Below are 24,477 nucleotides of genomic sequence, written 5' to 3'. Positions count from 1 at the left end.
CTCTGAAAGAGATTCTGAGCAGTTTGGTATAATTTAAGGTGGGTGTTCGGACAATATTTTAGCATGTTACAAACATCAGCACTGACCCACTCTCCACACTATGGTGGTGTAGGGTGTAAATACAAAAAGGCACTAGAAGTGCCTTCATTTTTTGCCATTCTAGGTCTATTCAGTATAATTTTATGTTTCTAAGCTAAATAATTTAGAAAACTAAAAAAATAGCATTATCAGAACGTTTATAGGGAGAAAGTTTCTCGTTTATTCTGGTTACATTCAAAGTATTATTAGAAATAAAATTCTATATTCATTTTCCTGGATTAACACAAGCAGAAGCAAGATCAGAACACTAAGGAACTTAATTTAAAACCGAAGACCTTGTAACTACTAAAGACCTCAGAATAATTTACCAATTATTATTGTTACGAAATTGTATTGAAATTCAAATATAACGGTTTTAACTCCTAGTTAAAAGTTGCATCATGTTTACCTTTCTATTTCTGAAGACTTCTAATTGTGAAGAATTTTGTTTACAGGCCGTTTAACAGCAGTTAACATAACTGTGGACATTACTAACATATATGTATGGGGAACATACAATATTACAGTTACAAATGTACTTATTTTAAATTTTTTCTTAATTCTCCTACAAATGGAACAATAAGTATAAACTAAATGCATAATTTCGTTCTTACCCTTTTTGATATTTTTTCCTTCAATTTGAGAGAAGATACTCATCAATCAGTTTGACAGGCTTTCAAATGGAAAATTTAACATGGTGCACAGTGAAATTAAAATTAGAAACTATATAAAGCTATAAACTAAAAATCACGGAATAAATTTAAAAAACTATATACATATCTACATATATATTTTAGCTGGAGTATTTTGCTACATTAAGAAAATTTCTTGTAATGCATGAAATTTATTAAATCTTTTTTCATTTGAAAGCCCATTGGATTGTATTAAAAATAGTTTAATTAGCCTTAAAGATGATTGAATTTAAATGCCCGCTCTACTCGTTGATGCGTGTGCAGCATCTTAGCAAAAAGGTGTTAATTTTCTGTGTAATTTGGCCATGAACAGCTGAGCTGATCTTGTTGTAACCACACAGAGAAATTTCTTTTAGCATGCTCAAGTTACGGTCTCCAATAACCGTAACGCTTTGCCCGTTCTGTTCAAAAAAGTATGGCCCGACAATACAGCGCGAAGAAACTGCACACACTGTGACGCGAATGAAAGCAATTCCCTCTCATGCAGCATACCTAGGCACTCAGTTGCATGATAATGAAGTGGAATTGCCTGGAGCTAAAAAAGTGTAATTAATGAATACTTCCTATCCAAATTTGCCATCGTATTTAAAATAATAGAGATATTAGTGATTTTTAGTTAAATTTGAACTATTTTTTCATGCTAAATTTTTAAAACCATAGGCTCTCTTTTGTTGTGTCTTATTTCTGACTTTCTGGTTGAATTTTCCGTTTTGGTGTATTCAGAGATTTATAGTAAAATTTCACGGATAATATCTTTGCGGAACATTTTAACCCCTTAAATCACTGTTTTAATGGTGTTTTTTGCTCTTTTTTAAAAGAAGGACAAAAAAGACCCATGCCTTAAGGATTTAGAGGGTTAACATATTCTACAAAAATGTTCTCCGTGACATTTTACATAAATTTGCTGAACACATTTTATATCTAAAATGAAAGGATCACAAGGTTTCTTATGTCGATTAACAATAAGAATGTTCCGGGTTGAGAAACTTTAACCCCCCTCAAATGAAATTCAGATGTAAACTTTCAAAACACCGATACACAATACTCTTCTAATTTAGCATTTAATTAACTGTGAAAATATAATTTTCTGAAGGCATATTTTTACGTTTTGAAACAAGCGATATTATGAATACGAAGTGCAGAGTTTTTATGCGAGGCAATTCATATTTGGAAAGCTTTCTATAAAGTGTTATCAATTCATGTAAAAAATTTACACGACAATTTAAATAGTCACTTTTATTTAATGCACACACTCATATTACACAACTTATATGTACAAGTATATACTGGTAATACAGTTGATGTTATTTCTAAAAACTAAAACACTGACTGCAATCGTAGCCACTATTTATATACAGCGCCATCTTCCTTCTAATAGCATTCTATTTCTAGAATGATCAACTCAAAGCTTTTATTCAATGTTGTATGTTCCGCAGATATGTTAATAATATCCAAAGTTATGCTAAATGCTGTTAATTGGCCGGTAAACAACATTGACCACAATTAGAAGCTTGCAGAAATTGAAAGGTTGAGAAACATGATATAACTTTAAACCAGCCGTTAAAACTGTTATACATATTTGAATTCAAATATAATGTATTTTATAGCTTTTTTATATTATCAAATGATTAATGTGTCTATAATATCATAATATTTTCGAAACAATCCCAAACCCGAAAATAACCGAAATCGATCGGTTTTAAATTTTTTTAAACCGATACAGCGGTTTTGAATTTTATCTGTTGTTTTTTTAGAAACTCTAATATAAACCCATTTTGTTTAAATTAACTTTTGATAAATGTTTAATTTTAATATTGTGTTCCAAATTTTGGCTAAGGTATATGTATATATAATTCGTAGCATAGACCCTCCATATAAAAAAGCTACAAAATAATTACGAATGAATTTAGGACCACAGAGCGTATGAAAATATTAATCACTCATAACAAGTATACGCAATACAAATAACAAAAATGTACAAATTTTTTTCAAAATTTTGTGTCACTGCACGGTGGTAAATTCCGGCAAAAATGATTTTTTTTTTGTTTTTTTAATTTTTAAAAAATGTTGATGGTAAATTTTTCTTAACACTTCAGAATATACAGTATCATTATTATTTTGGCGATAAAGTAAATATGGTTATTTATAGTGCTGTAATTCAAAGGTTTTTTCTTGTCATTTTAATATTAGAAAAATGTGATTTTTTTACTTTTGAATCGAAGTAGCCTGTGCTTTTTTCTTTAAAGTTTTTTTTTTTGCAAACTAACACATGTTTTTATAACACAGTTAGCAGTTAACGATTCCACGTAGTTATTACGGAGTTTTTGCGTGTTATTTTTATATAAAAGTGAAGTGATTAGGAACTAATTTTAAATCTATAGAAACTAAATTAAATAAAAGTTTTAAAGGCCAGAACAAATTAAAAGGGACTTTTAGAGGTTAAGTGTAAATTACATCTAATACTGTAAAGTATCAAGAGTAAGTACTATAAATTTCAGCTGCAATTATCTGTCATTCCAATAACCAGAACGATTTCAGTGCCTTCATTTTTTGAAATTTTTTTTGGTATTTTTTTAGACGTAAGTTTGAGAGTAACTTACGTCTATGAATAACCTAATTTGTTCAATACTTTTAAAACGTCCATGATTTTTTGGCCAAACCCTATATATGTAATCCAAAATTTGAATGACCAATTTTTTTTTGATTACATATTTTATTCTTTATTTTTGGACTAAATTTCAGCCACATACATGCAATTTTTTTGATACTTTTAGAACATCCATGCTTTTTTGCCCTGTATTTGAACATTCGATCGATCGGTTATGTTATTCTTAATACAAATACCAAATTTCAAACATTTTTATGAAGAAATAATGAAGTTATGGATTTTTGGGCGGAATTGACCACCGTGCACTGTGTTAAATTAAATAAAATTTGTAGAATTATTTTAAAATATAATGGAATTTAACAGTTTTATATTTTTAACAAAAAAAATAAATGAAAAGCTACACATACATGTAAAGGATTGACAAAAAGAGGAAATCACAATAGGAAGTATTTATAGCAAAGACAAAATTTCAGAATGTGGTGGCCAATATTACATTTTTTAATATCGGAATATAGGAAAGGGCGTATATTTTACAAAAATTTTTATTTTTTCCAATTATTCCAATAGTAAATTTTAGCAAGTTTTATAAGTCTCCTTCTATTTTCCCCATTCTTTAAATAAGAATTAACAATTGTGATATATGATATGTGCAAAAATTTTGATGTAATACTAATACCGATTATAGTAATTTTATGTGCAGATGTAGTTAGTTTTTCTCAGTATTTAGTCCTTCAAGGACAAGTTAGTTTATGGAGAGTGGAGTTTTTGAAACTGAAGGAAATTGATGAGAACTGCATCCACCTGAATATATGAGAGTTCCGTTTAGAAAATAAGAGTTGATAAGGTTTATGAATTAAAGAAAACTATTGCTTTGTCATAAATATATAGAAATCATATTGGAAACGGGTATTTTAATTTAGTTTAAAATCTTAATTATTAAAAAAAATTAATTTTTCTGTTAGTGTATAAAAGATACACATCCACTCATATATCTCCCGTTACTTAAAGCAACATGTTTAAATTATTACAAAGGATGTATATATGTAAATATTAAAAAAAAATGTGTACATCCATAAATATGTATGTTCAGAAATATATGTGTGTTTGTGTAACAACGTTCCAACCAGTCTGTTACTACGCAAAATTATAAATGACTCTGTGTGCAAATGAGTGAGAATGTTTGTTTGAGTAACAGATTTTTAGAAAACGTCCTTTTAAGTAAACTGATATACATTAGGATGGCCCAACAAAATCAGTCCGTACTCCCAACTAGAATTAGTCTTCAGTTTGTTTAAAAAACAATTCATGAATGCATTAGTTGTTGACAAGAACAATCACAATTGAGACAATAACATTAAAGGTTACACATTAAATTTGAAGTTACGAGCTTTGTGTTAAACATTGTCTGACATTTATTCTTGTTTCAAATACTTAGATGTATGAGGAAATTAATTTTTTGTCACAAATGTGTTAAATTTATTTCTTAAAAATACATCGAAAATCCAAAAACTGAAAAATTAGTTCCACCCTATTATACACTCATGAGTAAATTTGCATTTATGCCTGTATTTTTATTATAAATACTTTTTGTGTGTTAGTATAAAATGAACAAGTACCTACTACTTTAATGGAGGAAAACTCATACATACTGTCAAATGTGCTCTCACGTTTACAAATTTTAACAAACTTTATTATTATTATTTTTAAGTTTTTCATTTAAATATTATTCTCGTTTTTATGTTTTTTTTTTTGCTTTCATACGTAATACGAGTATGATGTGAAAGTAAAATGAGAAAAATAAGGTAGAAAATAACAACAAAATAATTTAAAAATCTAAATAAACATTAAAGTCATACTAGTGCTCTCCTAAATTTACAAATTGTTTGCTTACACTCAAAAAACATATCAATTCACAGCCACCATTGCCAATGGTGAATGAGGGTATACAGTTGTGGACAAAATAATAGGGTCACATATATATATCTTTTAATTCTTCCTCATTTACAAGAAACAAATTTAAAAAAAGTCCATGGTATTTTAATAACTAGGCGGTATATCCACAATTCGAAGGTCTCCTTTTTTCTTTCATCCGAGTCTTTAACTGTCCAATCTTCTACTCCATATAACAGACCAAATGTATCATTTTCTGAAGCGTATTTTTGTTGCTATGTTGATGTCGTGACTGTTCAATACTTTGTTGTATTTAAAAAAGTCATCTCTCGCCATCTCTATGTGGCATTTATTTTCCTTTGATGGGTCCCACTAGTCATTTATTAGGACTCTCAAATATTTAGATTTCTATATCTTGTATATTCAACGTTGCATTGAAATGGGAATTTTTCTTACTAATAACCATGTATTTCGCCTTTTTCATATTGATTTTTAATCCATACGTCTCACTTATACGTGCAAGTCTTTCCATCAGTTTCTGTAGATCGGATTTACTACCAGTTAGTAGTGTGGTATCATAAGCATAAATATCATATATACTTTTATCCCTATTGTTTTTCAGAATATATGTTGAATAATAGTGGGGATAGTATGCAACCCTGTCTGACTCCTCTTGAGATGGATATTTCGTCAGTTTCTTCTCAACAATCATTAATTCGTGCAGACTGATTCCAACATAGGTTTCAAATGTAGCATAGTTATTTCTCATGTATTCCAATAGTGGTTAGAATTTTCATCAGTTGTTATGTTTGACCTTATTGAAAGTTTTCTCATAATCGACAAACCATATGAAAACATCTTTCTGAGCATCGCGACTGAATCCAAATTGCGATTTTCCTATAGGATTTGATAGCATATTCCAAATCCTACGTGCATATTTAGCAAAACTTCAATTTCCTGACATTTTAGACTTCTTTATTTATCTCTCAGTATTTAACATAATCCTTATTTTTATGTTTACTTCTTCCTTCGGTAACTCTCGAGTCTCGTCTGTAATCCACTTATCTGTTCTTATTGGCAGTCGATTTCCTAGGGTGTTCTTTGTTGTTTATAATGTCTTTAATATTGTTCCACAAGTTATCTATGTCATCTTCGTTCATATCTTAGAGTTGTATATTAATTCGGTACTGGATTTTGTTTTAATTGTTGTATCATTAAGTTTCTCGATATCAATTCTGGGCCGAGCTTTCTTTTCCGTAACTGCCAGTTTAGTGTGAATATTTGAAACGGACAAGTTCTCCTGATACTGTTTAATAACAGTGGCATCAGTTTGACGGCAGACCTTTGATTGGTTGGCCAACTTTTTTAGTACCAAGTTGGGTTTTGTTGAAAATATTTAATAATTTTAGTATGCACTTTTTTCTCGTCACTCATTTGAACATAATTGACATTAAACGTAATAACTGACATACAAAGGTAACTTAATCAAATATAAGTTTTAAGGAAAACCGTGTGTTAAAGTTTTTTCGATCTCACTCCTTAACACTTATACTGAGTGATTTCAATGCGAAAATTATAAAAGAGCAGATGTTCCATCATATCATATTCTCTTAGTTTCAAATATTCGCACTAAACTGGCAGTTACGGATAAGAAAGCTCGGCTCAGAATTGATATCGAAAAACTTAATGATCCAACAATTTAAAACAAAATCCAGTACCGAATTAATACACAACTCGAAGATATGAACGTAGATGACATAGATAATTTGTGGAACAATGTTAAAAACATTATAAACAACAAAGAACATCCTATGAAATCGACTGCCAACAAGAACAGAAGAATGGATTACAGACGATGCTCGAAAGCTACGGAAGGAAGATGTATGCATACAAATAAGGATTATGATAAATACTGAGAGATAAACAAAGAAGTCTAAAATGTCAGAAAATTGAAGTTTTGCTAAATATGCACGTAGGATTTGGAATATGCTATCAAATCCTATAGGAAAATCGCAATTTGGATTCAGTCGCGATGCTCAGAAAGATGTTTTCATATGGTTTGTCGATTATGAGAAAGCTTTCAATAAGGTCAAACATAACAACTGATGAAAATTCTAACCTCTATTGGAATACATGAGAAATAACTATGCTACATTTAAAACCTATGTTGGAATCAGTCTGCACGAATTAATGACTGTTGAGAAGAAACTGACGAAATATCTATCTCAAGAGGAGTCAGACAGGGTTGCATACTATCCCCACTATTATTCAACATATATTCTGAAAAACTATTCCAAGAGACAATTGAAGTATAAAATATATGGATAAAAGTAAATGGGAAATACATCAATAATATAAGATACATATGCTGATGATACCACGCTACTAACTGGTAGTAAATTCGATCTACAGAATCTGATGAAAGAACTTGCACGTATAAGTGAGATATATGGATTAGGTAATTTTATATGAAAACACATTTTTTAAACATTTTTTTGTTTTGATTTATTATAATTTAAATTATACATGTATAATGAATGTTAGAAAAAAATTTTTCTTTTATAACATTATTAATTTTTTATGAGTTTTATATGAAAAAAGCCTAAAAAACTATTGTTAAATTTCAGTATCAGTCCCAGCGGACCTTTTCACACGTTCCCGTTTTTTTCACATTTAAATCTCAATAGAAACTAAACTATTGGTCGGATAGCTTTGAAAGGTCCCAGGGACCTTTTCAGATTTAAACACATTTAAATCTCAATAGAAACTAAACTATTGGTCAAATCGCTTTGATTTTTTTTAAACGATTCTAGATAAAATTTCAAAAAGATGAAAAACCTGGTTATCAGTAAGAAAAATTCCCATCTTAACGCAACGTTGAATATACAGGATATATGAATCGAAATATTTGAGAGTCCTAATAAATGACTAGAGGGACCCTTCCAAGGAAAAAAAATGCCGAATCACTTTCTGAGTCGATTAAGTGATGTTCGTCTGTACGACCATGAAGAATGCTTATAGCTGAGATGTGCTATATCGAAGGTAAAATAATAGAGATATTAGAGATTTTTAGTTAAATTTGAACTATTTGTTTTACGCTAAACTTTAAAATTAACCCCAGGCTCTCTTTTGTTGTGTCTTATTTCTGACTTTCTGGTTGAATTTTCCGTTTGATGTATTCAAAGACTTTTAGTAAAATTTCACGGATAATATTTTTGCGGAATATTTTAACCCCTTAAATACCTGTTTTAATTGATTTTTTTGCTCTTTTTTAAAAGAAGAACAAAAAGAAACATGCCTTGAGGATTTAGAGGGTTAACATATTCTACAAAAATGTTCTCCGTAACATTTTACATAAATTTACTGAACACATTTTATAGCTAAAAGGTTAGGATCACGTGGTTTCTTATGCTAAAACAATAACAATGTGCCAGAGTTGGGAAACTTTAACCAACCCTCAAATGAAATTCAGATGTAAACTTTCAAAACGCCGATACACGTGTCTTTTGTTTTGTCTGCTTTATCAAAAATTATTGGTCGGACCTTGTAGTTTTGGAAAAAAATTGATTTTGTTGTATAGTGTAATTAGTCATAGCTGCCATATAAGACACGCTTCCAAAAAGAAATAAATTATTGAAATTTGAAAAGAAAAAATGTTTGCACTTTGACTTAGTGTAGGGTACTTTCCGTACCATACTTTCTTATTTGTTTAGCATTGTAGGATGGTTCACCAACTTGTTTACATTCTGTGATAGCCTTTGTTATATCTTGTTTTGGTGAATAACGGTGTTCAATGAACTAGCTTTGAAATCTACGATTCTTTAGCTTTAATATGAGTTCAGAAATGAAATACAATTCCAATAAATTTCGAAATAAAAATCTGAATGATGTAGTATTTTCTGTTAAATTTGAAACTATATGGAAATAAGTACACATATAATTTAAAGCATTCGCAAATATAACAATTGAATGCTATTGAAAATTACTAGATACGAGAGTTTTTTGAAAGTAAATTCTCAGGGGCCAACTGTTTCTAAATCTTTTATTATATTTTATTACAAACTTATGATAATGAGTGTACGAGACTACATTTTCATGGTTCATCTAACATCATATACAAATTATACATGCAAACATATAAACAAGTTTGTATGTGTTTGTGTGATAAAAATTTTCTTTTCATACTAAGTAAATGCGGATATAGGTGTAAATATACACATGTGTTAGATTTGTGTAACTGTGTGTGTGTGTGTCTACAGACTTGAAGTATTCGCTTTAAGTCTTATATAGTATGTATGTATATGGTCTAGGTTAAGGATTTACCTTTGAGCTTTGCCAATGTTCAAAGTTATAGAAGCTCTTGAACAAGGCCAACACCTACTTACCTATAAACACACACTCATATACATACATCCATATAAATACATACTTATACATATTTATATGGATGTGTGTGTTTTTAGTATTTAATGTGAGTTATTATACGGGTAAAAGCCATGAAAAAAGGAAAAAACACGCACATTTTCAACAACAAGAGGCAAAAAATTCACAAAGCACAACATACACGAAAACTTTCTTAACTTAATTAGTTGTTTTTATTATTATTTTTTTATTTCATAAAACTCAAATACATACAAGCACACACAAATTATAGTCATACTAATACATGCTCATTAGGGTGGCATTTATTTTCGACTTTTGCGATTTCCGATTTTTGAAATTTTTAAAATTGTTCTCCGTCATCGTTTATAACATTTTTCAAAAAAAATAAATTTTAAAAAATATCCAATTTGTACAACATTTTATTTAGTCATAGATGTTTAAGTTAAGTGAATCCGATAATACTTGATATATGGACAATTCCATGGCATCGTACGTGACATTTGTACGCCTATAGAGTGGAATAGATTTTGCAAAAATAAGAGTGTCTTAAAAATAATTTGGTCTTTATGTTCCATTCAGAGGGTACTATATTTTAAAATAATAAAAAGTTCTTTTGAAACATTGTTGTCCAAAATATCGAGCGAAATAAGTGTATATATCGTTTTATATCACGTACGATATGTACGTGATATAAAACGGAAGTAATTTTGAGGTACAATATGCGATAATTTGTGAATCGTGAGAGGTATTAGGTTTTCTTTTAATTTCTTAAAAATAATGATTTTTATAATAAATAAGATTTAATATCGTACGTGACAGATTTTTCTCTTTAAGTAAAACCATATATATTCAGTAAATGAGGAGCCGCAGAACTTTTTCGATTTTTTTTACAAATTGATTTTTTGGTATTTTTATAATATTTGGGTTGAAATCTTTTAGAAAAAATCAATTTCATAAAATTTTTAAATTTTCAAAAAAGTACCTTTTGTTCTGCGGCTCCTCAAATATATGTATTAGGGTGGATCAATTTTTTTGGTCAGCAGGCTGAGAGACTTCAAAATACACATTTAAGAAATTTCACTGTCCAATAAATTGAGACTTTTTGATTGGAACAGAATAGCGGCCCTATAATTCTAAAAGGGCATGTTGGTTAGATAATTTTTGTAGAATAAACTTATAGTCCAACTGGTCTGACTTTTTTTTACAGTGGATCAAAGTTTTAATTTTTTGATCGAAAAAAATGTTGTAAGTTAATTTGTAATAATTTGTACAAATTATCACTGGAAGGAAGTTACTGGTTTTCATTCGTTTACTTTTAAAAACTTGAAAATTAACACAATTTACAAGTGTTGCAAAGAAAATAAATAAAAGAACACAAAACAAACGTTTTAAATTTATTTATAATAAAATACAACTTTTACAAATTGTTGTTAGCGTACTTTTTGGATATTTTTTTAGATTGAGAGTAAATGTATTTTTATGCTCTAAATTAAAGTTACTGGATAATTTTTACTGGAAAGTATGCGAACACACTTAATGTCTGAGAGACATTGGTTAAAAATAACCCATATTATTTTGGTTATCAAAACCATTATAAAAGATTTTTTTTTTAAGTCTTTGATAACCATTATAAAGATTTTAATTTTTTTTTTGGTCTTCTGTAAACCTTATGAGTAACAACAAAGTTTTTTGGTCGCATGGACCTGTTTTTTTGTATTTTAAAATAGACGGAGAAAGGTAATTCGGTACCGTGAAATAGTTTCCAAATGAAATAACTCCCAGTGAAATAACTCCCAATGAAATAATTCCCATCAAAAATGAAATAATTCCCAAACTTGAAATATAAAATAACTACCAAAGGGTAAAATGAAATTACTCCCAATAATCGGCGGTTTCATAATTTTAAAAATATTAGTCCCAAAAAAGAGAAATAACTCCCAATAGAAATGAAATAATTCCGAATGTGAAGCAATTTATTTATGCCATCTAAAAAAAGGAACTACAAAAGTGAAATTATTCTTCGCTTACCAAAAATTTTTTGCATTGCGGGCCTATAGCGTAGCGCAAAGTTTTACTCCTCTGGGATGTGTCAAAAACTGGCTTCACTCAGAAATGCAAAAACCTTTTCTGAGTGAAGCCAGTTTTTGATATTTATGGGTTCTGCTTTTGCAAAGTAGAACCCAACAAAAATTAAATAACTCCCAATACAGTGAAATAACTCCTAATTCCCAAAATAAAATGAAATAAAACCCAACAAAAATGTCATTGGGAGTTGTTTCATTGGGAGTTATTGCATTATGAAATAACTCCCGACAAAAAATTATGAAATAACTCCCTATACGAAGCAATGATGAAAAATATGTGTTTTCTTGGATTGATTTGATAGTCAAAGGATTAGTTTCTGTATATAAAGATCCTTTGCTTTGTGACTGTGAAAAATTATCAATTAGTCGATTGTGTTTTATGTCTACCAATAATCCAAAATGGCTTAAAAAATCGGCACCAATTATTGGCTTTTCAACGTCAGCCACAATAAAAGTCCACCGAAAGTTTCTCTTTAAGCCCAAATTCAATGTAAGACATCTTGTTCCAAAAGTTTTGATTGTTGATTTATTTGCTGCAAATAATTTTAATGGTGCAGGACTTTGTTGAAGTAGAGAAGAAGTGACGGGAAATACAGAGACGTCGGCGCCAGTATCGACAAGAAATTTAAATTTTGAAATATGATCTTGCAGAAAAAGGCGACAAAGTTCTCGGCTAGCCTCGTCTGTCACCGTGGACGAGGAGCCTAGTGGTTTTCCGGAGAATGTGCGGTGGAGAATGTACATGGCTGAACACACTTGGTTGCTTTTTCTTCAAATTTAAAATGATACCAGCAGTAGGGTATTGCTTTCTTACCTTGTGATGGTTCTCTTGTGCGTGAATGTTGACTGCGAGCACGGCTCTTTGGACGACTTTTACCTTGAGATAAAGCTGCAACTTGTTTAGTAAGTGCATCAATTTTCTTTTCTATAGCACTATTTGTCAATATAGATGATGTGGATACGGCATTTACTTCCCAAGATTCTGACGTGTCGGCGATTTTGTCTGCCAGATTAAAGATTCACTACTTACTGACAAAATTGCTTGCATTACCTCACATAGAACATTAGCTTCGATGGATCCGACAATAGTATGAATTTTTTTTGAATCTGATGTGATTCCAGCGGTGATGAACTGACTTTCAACTTGCCTGACCCATAATGCAGGATTCGTCCTCCAAAACGGCGGAACCTTGACTGAAACTCGAGCTATTTCATTAGCCGGTGGAAGCGATGCAAATTCATCTTCGGAACTATTTAGCGATAAATTTGTTGTTCTTCTTTACGGGGTCACCAATTTTAGTGGTTTAATGTGTTAGTTAGAATAAATAAAACTCAAACACTTATTTTTTATTTTTTTATAAAAACTTAATTTATTAACAATGACAATTCAATTCAAAATTTTTACAAGAATGAAAAACAAATTTAAAAACTAATGAAAATATTAAACATGAAATTCAATGAATATGTGATTATAAAAATATTTTATAAACAAAGTAATATTATGTAAAGTAAATATTTATAATTTTTATTTTTAAATGTTAGAATATATATACGCCACAAGTCCCAAGTTGTACGGAAAATTTGTTGGGTGTTACTTCATTTTTTCGTGGGGAGTTATTTTATTTGGGAGTTATTTCACGGTACCGGTAATTCGGTTCAGAATTTCTTAAGAACAAAGAATATATGATTCTAAACAGTTTTCTTTTAAAATGTGCAATATATGGGAGCTATGACTAATTATGGACTAATCGGCATGAAATTATTTGACATGTCTTCTGTATATATGAAACTTATTTGTGTTAAATTTTATTTGAATGCCAAACTTTTTAAGAGATTTAAGCTAGTTAAAGTGATTTTTGGAAGTGTGCCTTATATGGGAGTTACGACTAATTATGAACCAATCGTAACAAAATTTATTTGTGCTGAATTTGGTATAGATATCTATAGGACAATTGTATGGGGGCTAGGAGAAATAATAGACCGATTCTAACCAAATTCAGTAGGCTTCGTCCTTGGGGCACTATACGCTACATCACTATGGTGGTGTAGGGTATAAATATTTGTAATGGCTGTAGTCTATAGAAGACCAAAAAAATAAAATTTTTTATAATGTTATCAAAGTCCAAAAAAATAAAAATCTTTCATAATGGTTATTGAAGACCAAAAAAAAAAATAAAAATCATTTATAATGGTTATCAAAGACCTAAAAAAATTAAAATTTTTCATAATGGTTATCAAAGACTAACATTTTTTTGAGTTACTATTTATAATTGTTATTACGGACCTATTTTTTCTATAACCAATTGCTTACTTAAAAAAATAACAGTTATTTCGGGTCCCTGGTTTAAACTTTTATTTTTGCACTTCAAATGTTGTAATAACGTCCCCTTAATAAAACAATAGTGTATAATTTTTTTGGCATTTCGAAGTAATTGAGTTTAAAATTTTTGTGTTAGTAGACATCTAGAACAAAAGTATTATTTAAATTGATATTTTGACCCACTTTGTGGAAGTAGAATTTCACCAAATTTTGACCACATATAGAATCAACCAACCAACCAGACAGACGCACGTATAATCGACTTAGAAAGTGATTCTTAGTGGGTGTTATTTTTGGGCGTTACAAACATCTGCACAAACGCATTATATCCTCCCCACTATTGTGGTGTAGGGTATAAAAAGTGCTAAATATGAGCCCCCCTAATACTAATAAGTTCATGATTTTATGTACTTGCATTTAAGAGTACAGTCTGAAAAGAATTTTTAATTTGTAATAAAATTCTGATCCGCATCAATTATTTAATATTATTTGTGAAATTAATGTATTTTCTGAAGTAATGCTTAAAGTGCTTGCGTACAAAACCGAGTACCTCAGGTTCGATCCCTGACAGAGGACGAAAAATGTTTATCATGGTTTTCGAGTTTTTAAAAATAAAGTGGCTTCAACTCCCCTCCAAACTATCTATCCAAGAAGCCCCCTGACCACGCCTCTGCCAGGAAAAGAAGATAACATCACGGCAAAGGTAGGAATCAAAGATTAACCCACCACTACACCAAATACACAGAGTGCGTTGTTTCTAGGCAACCATCTAGTACCTGCTATTGCAGTCCAATCATCTATTTAGCTGGAACACCAACCGTTTACCGAAACTGATACAGGTCAAAAATAACATCAGACTGGATCTAATGGCAACATCCTAAAAAAAAGATGCTAAAACAACTGCAAGAAATCGTATAATATGGAGATGCTTTGTGGAAGCCATATGCTCCCATGAGTGGTAATGGAGACAAAAACGAGAATTATGATGATCTTATTGTATTGGTTGACAAGCATCATCCCAAAGATTTAAAGAATCTCTTTCAGACATCCCTCGTAAATGTACGTATTTTTCCGCTTTATTCCCAAAGAAATTTATTAGTAAAACATTTTATATTGTGGCAGCGAATATAAAAAGCATACAAGAGTGCTATAGAGAACAAAATTCCACATATTATCCTTCTTTGCAAAAATTTCCACACGAATATTTCTTAACGAGGCAGAGAAAACTGATGATAAAAAGACACAATTTCCATCTTCATCTTCATCATCATTATGAAGTTTTTCATTCTTGTTTGATAGACAAGCACAATTAAAAATGTGCATTATAAGAATGAATTTTAAGCAGCTCATAAGACAAATTTAATTATTCGCCATACAACAGACTTGCAAGTAAAATGATACAAGAGTATTAAAAATCAAAGTTAATTGTAAATACTGTCAATCACATTTGGTTAATAATTATTATTTTATGCTTCATCATCGTTTTGTTTCACGCAAAGTTTTTCCACATGTTCAAACGAATTTATTTATGTGTAAATAATTTTATGCTATTTTTTCAACTCAACTCGCTGCGATGAAAATATTTGATTTTGTTTTAACGGATTTGTTTATCCATCAAATTGATGAATTTCGCCGCAACAAACCCGTCATATACATACATAGGAGAAATAAATCCTATTTTTTCCAAAATAAGTTTTTGCTAAAACAATATTAAAGACGATAGATTTTCCCTTATTATAACTACTCCATATCTTCAAATGCTCTTAATACTCTAGTATTTAAATGGGCTCATGGAAATGCAAAACTTAATTTGTGACGCTGCTTTACAACATTTAGAAAAAAAGTCTTATATAAATGATTAAAAACGGATTTCCATTTGCAAATTATAAAATCAAATGTTGAAAAAAATGCCAGATAATAGGATTATAAAAACAACATTTCTACGTTATTCTAATGAATAACCATTTGTGGTATTCAAATGTCATTTAGCAAACGTGCTGAAATTGTATATCTAGGTATGAATATGTAAATAAATGTACATGAAGAATTTAAAATACGACTGGAAAATCCCTCTATGAAATTAATTAATCTTTTATATGTATTTGCAAAGCAGATAATGCCAACATCCTACATAAACCTAGTTTAGTTTAATTTCAATTTTCAAATATATTTATATAGCAGGATTAAATAGAAAATGCTAAAATTTAAATACTATAATTGTTTTATTAGACATTGGATGACAGTTATTTAAATTTGCAATGTGTTGTGAGTTAAATAAATGATGCTTGCATGGGATCATCGACAACAAAAGACCATATATTTCTCAAATCGATCTATATTTGATTATTGCCCACATAAGGTGCGTGTCAAAATGATAAGGTCAATTATTTTCGTTCTGTTTATCTAAAAATACAAATGTTATTGATTGGTACTATTGCCTAAAATACTTGTTGCTCAAACGTTGTTCATTTGCTCTTATTTGATTACTGCCATTTGTTTACAAACGATGTGTTCCGTTTGTAATACATCGACAAATTATTCGCAGACCTATAAAAGTATATATCGTCTCCTTAATAAAACAAAAGTGTATAATTTTTTTGCCATTTCGAAATAACTGAGTTTAAAATTTGTGTGTTAGTAGACATCTAGAACAAAAGTATTATTTCAATTGATCTTTTGACCCACTTTATGGAAGTAGAATTTCACCAAATTTTGCTCACATATAGAATCAGTTATGTAGATTAATAATAATGGTGTATATGCTTATATATTATTGTTTTATTGAGGGGACGATATTCTGGGTGTTATTAAATTCTAAGACTATGTCCATCCGTCTGTCTGTTAAAAACTCGATAGGGCCCAATCCAAAGGAGCTAGCTGAAATTTTGCACAAATACTCCCAGTTGATAAGGTTAGTTGTGTTGAAAATATGCAATATCGGGCTATGACTTCACTTAACCACCAACACAAATTTCATCCCGGAATACTGATTATGCGGCAATCATGATTTTGTACAAGTTACTTTTAAAATCGGTCATGATTTGTTAATAGTTTCCATTCAAGGTCCCCTCAAAAAATTACTTAAACATTCTTAGGGCCATTATTACAACTTGCAATATGCTGGACATTGTATGGTAATGAAGTGGAATTGCCTAGAGTTAAAATAACGTAATTAATATTCATTAATATAATATTCATATCCAAAATTACTGCCAAATTTTTGGGGTACTTTGAAATAAAATTCTTAATAAATGCGAAATTAACCCTAGGCTTCTCATTTGTTGTGTCTTATTTCTGACTTTCTGGTTGAATTTTCCGTTTTGATGTATTCAGGGAATTATAGTAAAATTTCACGGATAATATTTTTGCGGAACATTTTAACCCCTTAAATCACTGTTTTAATGGTGTTTTTTGCTCTTTTTTAAAAGAAAGACAACAAAGACCCATGCCTTGAGGATTTAGAGGGTTAATATATTCTAAAAAAATGTTCTCTGTAACATTTTACATACATTTGCTGAACACATTTTATACCTAAAATGTAAGTATCACATGGTTTCTTACGTCGATTAATAATAAGAATGTGCCAGAGTTGGGAAACTTTAACCCCCTCAAATGAAATTCAGATGTAAACTTTCAAAAAGCCGATACACGTGTCTTTTTTTTGTCTTCTCTATCAAAATTTATTGGTCGGATCTTGTAATTTTGGAAAAAATTGATTTTGTTGTATAGTGTAATTAATATCGTGATTAAATTGGACGTAAATAAGTTTTGTATGAACCTTAATTTTTCTACCAACTTTTGTGAGGATCGGTCCATAATTGACCCCCGTATAACCCCTAAATCAAAAAAATATTCAATTGATGGTGATGAATGCGATTACGATATTTTCTAGTTTTCTTGGACTTATATTCCATCAATTATTTAAAATACATTTTTCAGATCTTTAACCGTAAGATTTGTAGAGAGATCTCCCGAATTTAAACAATACACAATGGCAGCCTTCCTGGATATAGGGGATGCTTTCAATAATGTAACTATATTATGCGAACGATGTGGTGATACTCGTATCAGGATTGTTTCCGGATGTAATTAATGATATTATGTCCACTTAGGGTTGCTCGAAAACTGAGCCACGGAAAGTGGTCTTGGGGTGAGTTCCACGAAATCCCCCTTTTAAATAATGAAAAATATCTAGGTATCCTGGACTCTAAACTATCATGGAAACTGAATACTCAACATAGGATGAAGAGGGCAACGGTGGCCTAATACATCTTTCGTAAGATGTTTGGTAAAAAATGGGGACTTAGTCCCTGCATAGTTAAATGTGTATATATACGGCTATAGTATGTCCAACTCTTACTTATGGATCTCAGACACTTTCTTCCAATGGCGTAACTTAGACTTAGTATTAACGGCGCAGTATTAACGGGGCACTGGACGCTAGGCAAGCATGCAAATCGGATGAGACTCCCTTTTAACGACCACTGTCGTAGCTGTAAGGATAGGGAAAAATAGTAAACGATTTTCTACCTTCTCTGCGAATGTCCAGCACTGAGTGTCAAGAGGCATAAATTCATGAGCAACTACATATTGACCAACATTGGTGTGGTAGCCGGGTCTAACCTTAATGACCTAAAGTGATATCTTACTGCTACAGGTTGGGTCTAACAAACTCGATATTCTGATATACATTACGACATTACATATGACGACTAGTTTGGTCTTGTCCCTTCGACTCATCTTGATTGTTCGCAAGCAGTAAAACGTAAACGAACCAACCAATCTTATTCGGTCAAGCCTATACCATATAATACTATTCACTGAGAAGTGAACCTTCTATAGGAGCCAATACCATTTATGTGTTTTTTTCACTAAAATACGGATAAATTTCTTATGAATATCACTATCAAGTTTACATCTGTAGTCGTCATATATATTAAAATCATTGGTGGGCGTTCATATTGTTGAGATTACGAACATTTTCGTGAATTTACACGTACACAACCCGAAAGTAAACAAAACACACAGCAAGAGCGTAAAAAATACAAATAACTCATTTAGTTGCAAACAATAGAGCGTAAAAATACAAATATTTCATTCTGTTGCTTGATGTTGTTGCGAATTTTTTATTTTTAACCCATACATGCACACAAACTACAATTTCTCTTTTTGCGCTTCCCTGATTAAAATCGACGAACCGAATTTTTTGACGATCGGTACATAATTGCTCACAGCATCCATATAAGGTCCACCTTCGAACAAAGATACATATATAAATATCTTATAAATCTGATATATTTATGCAAAAATTATACTACGAGATTTTGCAACGATCAGTCCTTAATTGAGCAGCCGCAGAGCAGAACAAAGGTACTTTTTTGCTCATTTAAATTTTTGGGAAATTGAGTTTTATTTATTCCACACCCTCAAGAAACAATATGAACCAGAAAATGGCAACAAGTTTTTTACTTATTAATCGATACATCTAACTGTTTGATATAAAGCCATTTTTATATCGAAAAAATAACCTTTGTTAAAAAATAAAGCAAAAAAAGTACATTTTTTTTAAAAACAAAATTCAAAAGTACGTTTTTTGTGCGTTTTTTTTAATCGATATTTTGAATGAATGTTTTTATTCGTGATCTAATATATAAACAAATTACACATTGAAATTAAATATATTTGGTCAATTCACAAGGTCTCTTCCTATCATGTCATTGTGTCATAATATCATAATATTTCGTGGTTCTTACTTTTTGAAATTTCTGTTGAAGAATTACACAAATTAATTTAACATTTAACAATTAATTAGGGATTTCTAGAAAAATTGAAAGTTTTAAATGAAAATTGTCTATATTAAGACAATTTATTGTCTACATTGCTTTACGTAAACTACAGGTTATTATTTTCATTTTAAATGACTTAAATTAAAAATTTATTCCATAAGTATAAAACTAAAAAGAAAATATGAGATATTTTGCATAAAATTGCATTATGTATAGGTATATTTATGCAAGCAATACTACTTAATATAAACACATAAATTTATATATACATATTTACATACTTTCATATCTGTATCTCTTTATTATTGAATTTAGTATTTTTCATATTTTATTTCATATTGTTCACATAGTTCACATTCACATAAGTAATAAATTAAAATATTTTCTGATATTTTATTTGTGAAATTTCTTTTCTATTGTATTTTACAGGTAAATGTTACATGGGGCTTACCATATTTTGCGTGTGATTTTTATATAGCCATGGATGTGATATGTTCCACTTCATCGATTTTTAATTTAGTTGCAATATCAGTCGACAGGTACGTTCATGTTCATATTAATTTATATGTATTTATGTATGTATTTTCATATTTAGTTATTTATTTATTCAGTCTTGTTGAATAAACATTTAAATGCGTCTGTAGGTGTGTGATTGTGGATACTAGAGAATAAAAAATGTGCTTGTAAATAAATATTTACACATTCATGCATAAAATGGAAATTGAAAGGAAAAAAAAATGAAATGTGAACCCACACAAACATACACTGGCACAATTGCAAGTACAGTGAGTGATAAAATACCGCTGATATGCAACGGAAGGAGATTTAATCATACCTTGGTTGACTCGTATATATACGGCCATATATTCCGGAGTCCTGGACCAGATGTACTGTACTGTATGTTAGGGAAGGCTTGTCATACTACACTAAGGCCTATTAGTCTATCGTTCATCCTCTTGAAGACCATGGAGAGGTAAATTGAGCTGCACCTTCGCTTATTGGTTGATCCTGACTGACTTTCTTTGTCTGAGCATTCCTACATGAAGGGTAGATCTGGGATTTGTATAAAAATCAATCGAGCACAACGAATTTGCATTGGTGACCTTCTTGGACATTGAAGGGGCCTTCAACAATGTGACGCCAGAGACGATTCTTTCGACTTAAGGTGGACCGGATATAGATCAGTCTATTATCTGCTTCATAGCTAAACTTCTGACCAATAGAGTCATTATTTCTTCTATGGAGACTGCTACTATCTTTAGGTAAACTTCTGACCAATAGAGTCATTATTTCTTCTAGCGAACCGTTGTACTCCACAGGGAGGGGTTTTTCGCCACATTAATATACTACTCATGAAATTAGACTCCATGAAGTGTAAAACTGTAGCATATGCTGATGATGTTGCTGTAGACGTTTCTGGGAAACATCTTGATATATTATAATAATGCCTATAAACGTCACTTAGTACACTTAGCTAGTGGAACACTGCTAGTGGACTTTGTGTGAATCATAGGAAAACGAAGTTTGTGCGCTTTTCGAGAACATCTCTCCTTAACGGAGTGGAACTTAAGCTCTTGGATAGTGGGAAGTATCTAGGAATCATTTTAGACTTTAAGCTATCCTGGAGCCCGAATATCCAAGCGAGAGTGTCCAAGGCGGCTATCGTTATTTATGCCTGCAGATGGGCCATTGGAAAGACCTGGGGAATAAGCGCTAGGAATGCGAAATAGCCCATACTAATGTATGGAGCACTAGTATGGTGGAAGTCTCTAAGTAAATCCACCTACTATAGGATGATTGAGAGAATCCTGCGAATCTATGCACATCATAACGAATAAAACACTAAATGTGTTTTATTTGTTATGGTGCACTGGCTACCGGCTGAACTCATGGCCAAACAATTGGCCATAAATTCGGCGGTCAGGCAAAGCACAAAGCACTGTAGGAATATGGTGGTCTGGTTGTACCGGCCATGTATCTATTTTGGGATGTGTATCTTATTTCCCTGTGAACATTGACTACAGCACTCCCTTATCCTTTATTGATAGATACTTCTCTATATTGATGCGGCCGAGTTACCTTCCACTAGGGACACGTTTGCCATCTATACAGATGGCTCCAAGTCTGTGGGTGGGGTGGATGATGTCTTCTATATTCCCCGTTTTCAAAGGGGGTGTCTTTTAGGCTACAGAATCAATGTTGTGTAATTCATGCTGAGATTTCAGCCATTGTCATGGTGTGGGCAATATCAGCCGCCATTGGTTCACCCATAGTTTTAGGTCTCAACAATACACCAGATCGTGATCCCAGTCTGTGTATGTTTTACAACACAGACTATATAGGTTATTTTGTGTCTCGACATTCTGGTGTCTACTCGACATTCAGATTAGTACATGAATTCCGGTTATCTCTTAACGATATGGCGAGACATTCTAACCTGGGGGTCACTCTGGTGTGTTTGGCAATGCTATTGCAGATGAACTGATCAAAAAAGCTCACATCTGCAAGCTGATGAGATCGATTTCTGGTCGGTTCACCGCTACCCTGCTGTAAATCACTCATACAGCGAAAAATTTTTGAGTCTGCTCAGCTTAGATGGTCTAATCTGACAAATTGCTCGATATCGAGGCTCACATGGTCCGTAGGTCAATGTACCTCACAGGGATATCACGGGTTAGGCTGCGAGTTTTGATATCTGTGATTATAGGTGCGCATGCTAGGAGACTGAACACTTCATACAACGATGATGAAAACCAGGAAGAAAAAGTTGAACATCTGTCTTTGCCCTGCTCTATCGGGGGTTCGGCCTGCGACAATAGGTAGTCTTTAATGCATAATTTTCTTTTTCCAATATTGACACTCACTGTATGAAACAAGTTTTTTTATACGCATTTAAATGTATTTTATGACAAGATACAAAAACACAAATAGACATGCATTCCATAACAAGGACATCAAACTGATGAATGAGAGTTGTGTAAACATTGCTGTGTGTATGATGAGTCTGTGTTTATGAAAATAATTTCCACTTATTTCACATTTTTTTTTTTTGTTTTTTTATAAACTGTCACCTTTTATTTTTTGTGTTTGTAAAGTTATGTAGTATGTTTGTGTAATTGCGTTTTCGTTTTATTTTTTCATCATTTGACAGATATATTGCTGTGACACAACCAATAAAATATGCCAAACACCGGAATAGTCGACGTGTTTGTTTAACCATTGTCATGGTGTGGGCAATATCAGCCGCCATTGGTTCACCCATAGTTTTAGGTCTCAACAATACACCAGATCGTGATCCCAGTCTGTGTATGTTTTACAACACAGACTTTATAGTCTACTCATCGTTAAGTTCATTCTATATACCCTGCATAATCATGGTATTTTTATATTGGAATATATTTAAGGTAAGTTTGCTGTTCTATTGTGAAGGATGTGCTGACATCTACACCGCCATCAACCATTATTACATGTAAAATTGTTATATTTTTTCTTTATACTAACTATGTATGTATGGATATTTTTACTCTATTGTATATAAAACCTTAGATATAAGTTGAGGTGTAATGTATTGTATTGTTGATGATGAGCTTAAGGAAAGGAAGTGAAATGAAAATATTTGTATTGATAGTAAATTAGGCAAATTGTTGCTTTTATTCTCAGCTTCAATTTATTTATTTTGTTGTTATTGTTGAGTTTTGTTTAGCTTTTATTGACTGCCATAAATATTGATACAATTACTGGCAAAGTCAAGTAATAAGATTAGCACAGAAACAGCAACATCATCACAGTAACAATGATTCTGACATAAACCACATTAACACAGCTCCATCTCTCTATATCTCTCCCCGCCTTCCTCTCATTGTAACTGTTGTGTTGTAGTTGTTGTTTTGTAAAAGCATTTACATACATTGTGTAATATACACATTGGGTTGTAGTCGTTGTTGCATGATAATCTGTGTTTGTATAACAACTAAGTGCGTCCTTATAACCTTATGTCTGTCTGTCACTTTGACTGACTATTAGCCCCATTGTTTATGTACGAGGGAACGTTGAAAAGTACTTTTAAAACCATTTAGTACCGTGGTTGGTACACATAGTCCACAGGAACGCGATCGAAATTCTTTTGAATTATTAAAAAGGGAAAGTTCATGTTATGCTCCATTACAGTACACTTGCTAATGTTTAGTGTTCTTCTCTTTGTGCGGACCACTGATTTAGTACCAAGCCATAAAACATTTGAAATCTCTATAGAAATTTGTTATTAATGCAACCGATTCACACTGTGGTAAATCACAAATCTAGCTGGACAAAATTAAAAAATAAATGTCTGGCAACATTCCTTCTGATCATTTAATGAGCTTCTCAATACAATAGGGAACTGTAATTCATGTTTTGTTTTTTTGGTTTTTAGCTCCGATTAGGAAAAACTAAGCTTTAAATTCAGTTGTTGTCAACAGGTACATTAAGATTTCAAAGAGAAGTGTATTTTTTGTGTGACTTTGGTTTATGATTAAAAAGGCTACGGTGATTTTATTGTCATAAATTTTTTATATTATTATTAAGCTTTATTTCAAGGAAATATTCAACAATTCTCATTTAATTATTTCCATTATTACTATTTTTTGTGAAAAGATCA

The 24,477-nt window shown here is 31.2% G+C and overlaps 1 protein-coding gene across 1 annotated transcript in view; it reads left to right on the top strand.

Annotated features, from left to right (window-relative positions):
* Dop2R (dopamine D2-like receptor) overlaps positions 1 to 24,477 on the top strand; it is a 69,588-nt gene that overhangs the window by 21,155 nt on the left and 23,956 nt on the right. The window contains exons 3-4 of the mRNA XM_065509428.1: positions 20,271 to 20,380; positions 22,993 to 23,245. Coding sequence (XP_065365500.1) covers positions 20,271 to 20,380; positions 22,993 to 23,245 — 363 coding nt within the window. The remainder of the gene's footprint in view (positions 1 to 20,270; positions 20,381 to 22,992; positions 23,246 to 24,477) is intronic.

Source organism: Calliphora vicina, chromosome 4, assembly GCF_958450345.1.
Source record: "Calliphora vicina chromosome 4, idCalVici1.1, whole genome shotgun sequence".
NCBI classification, from domain to species: domain Eukaryota; kingdom Metazoa; phylum Arthropoda; class Insecta; order Diptera; family Calliphoridae; genus Calliphora; species Calliphora vicina.
The sequence above is the reverse complement of the archived record's forward strand: the minus strand, read 5'-3'. Positions and strand labels throughout refer to the sequence as shown.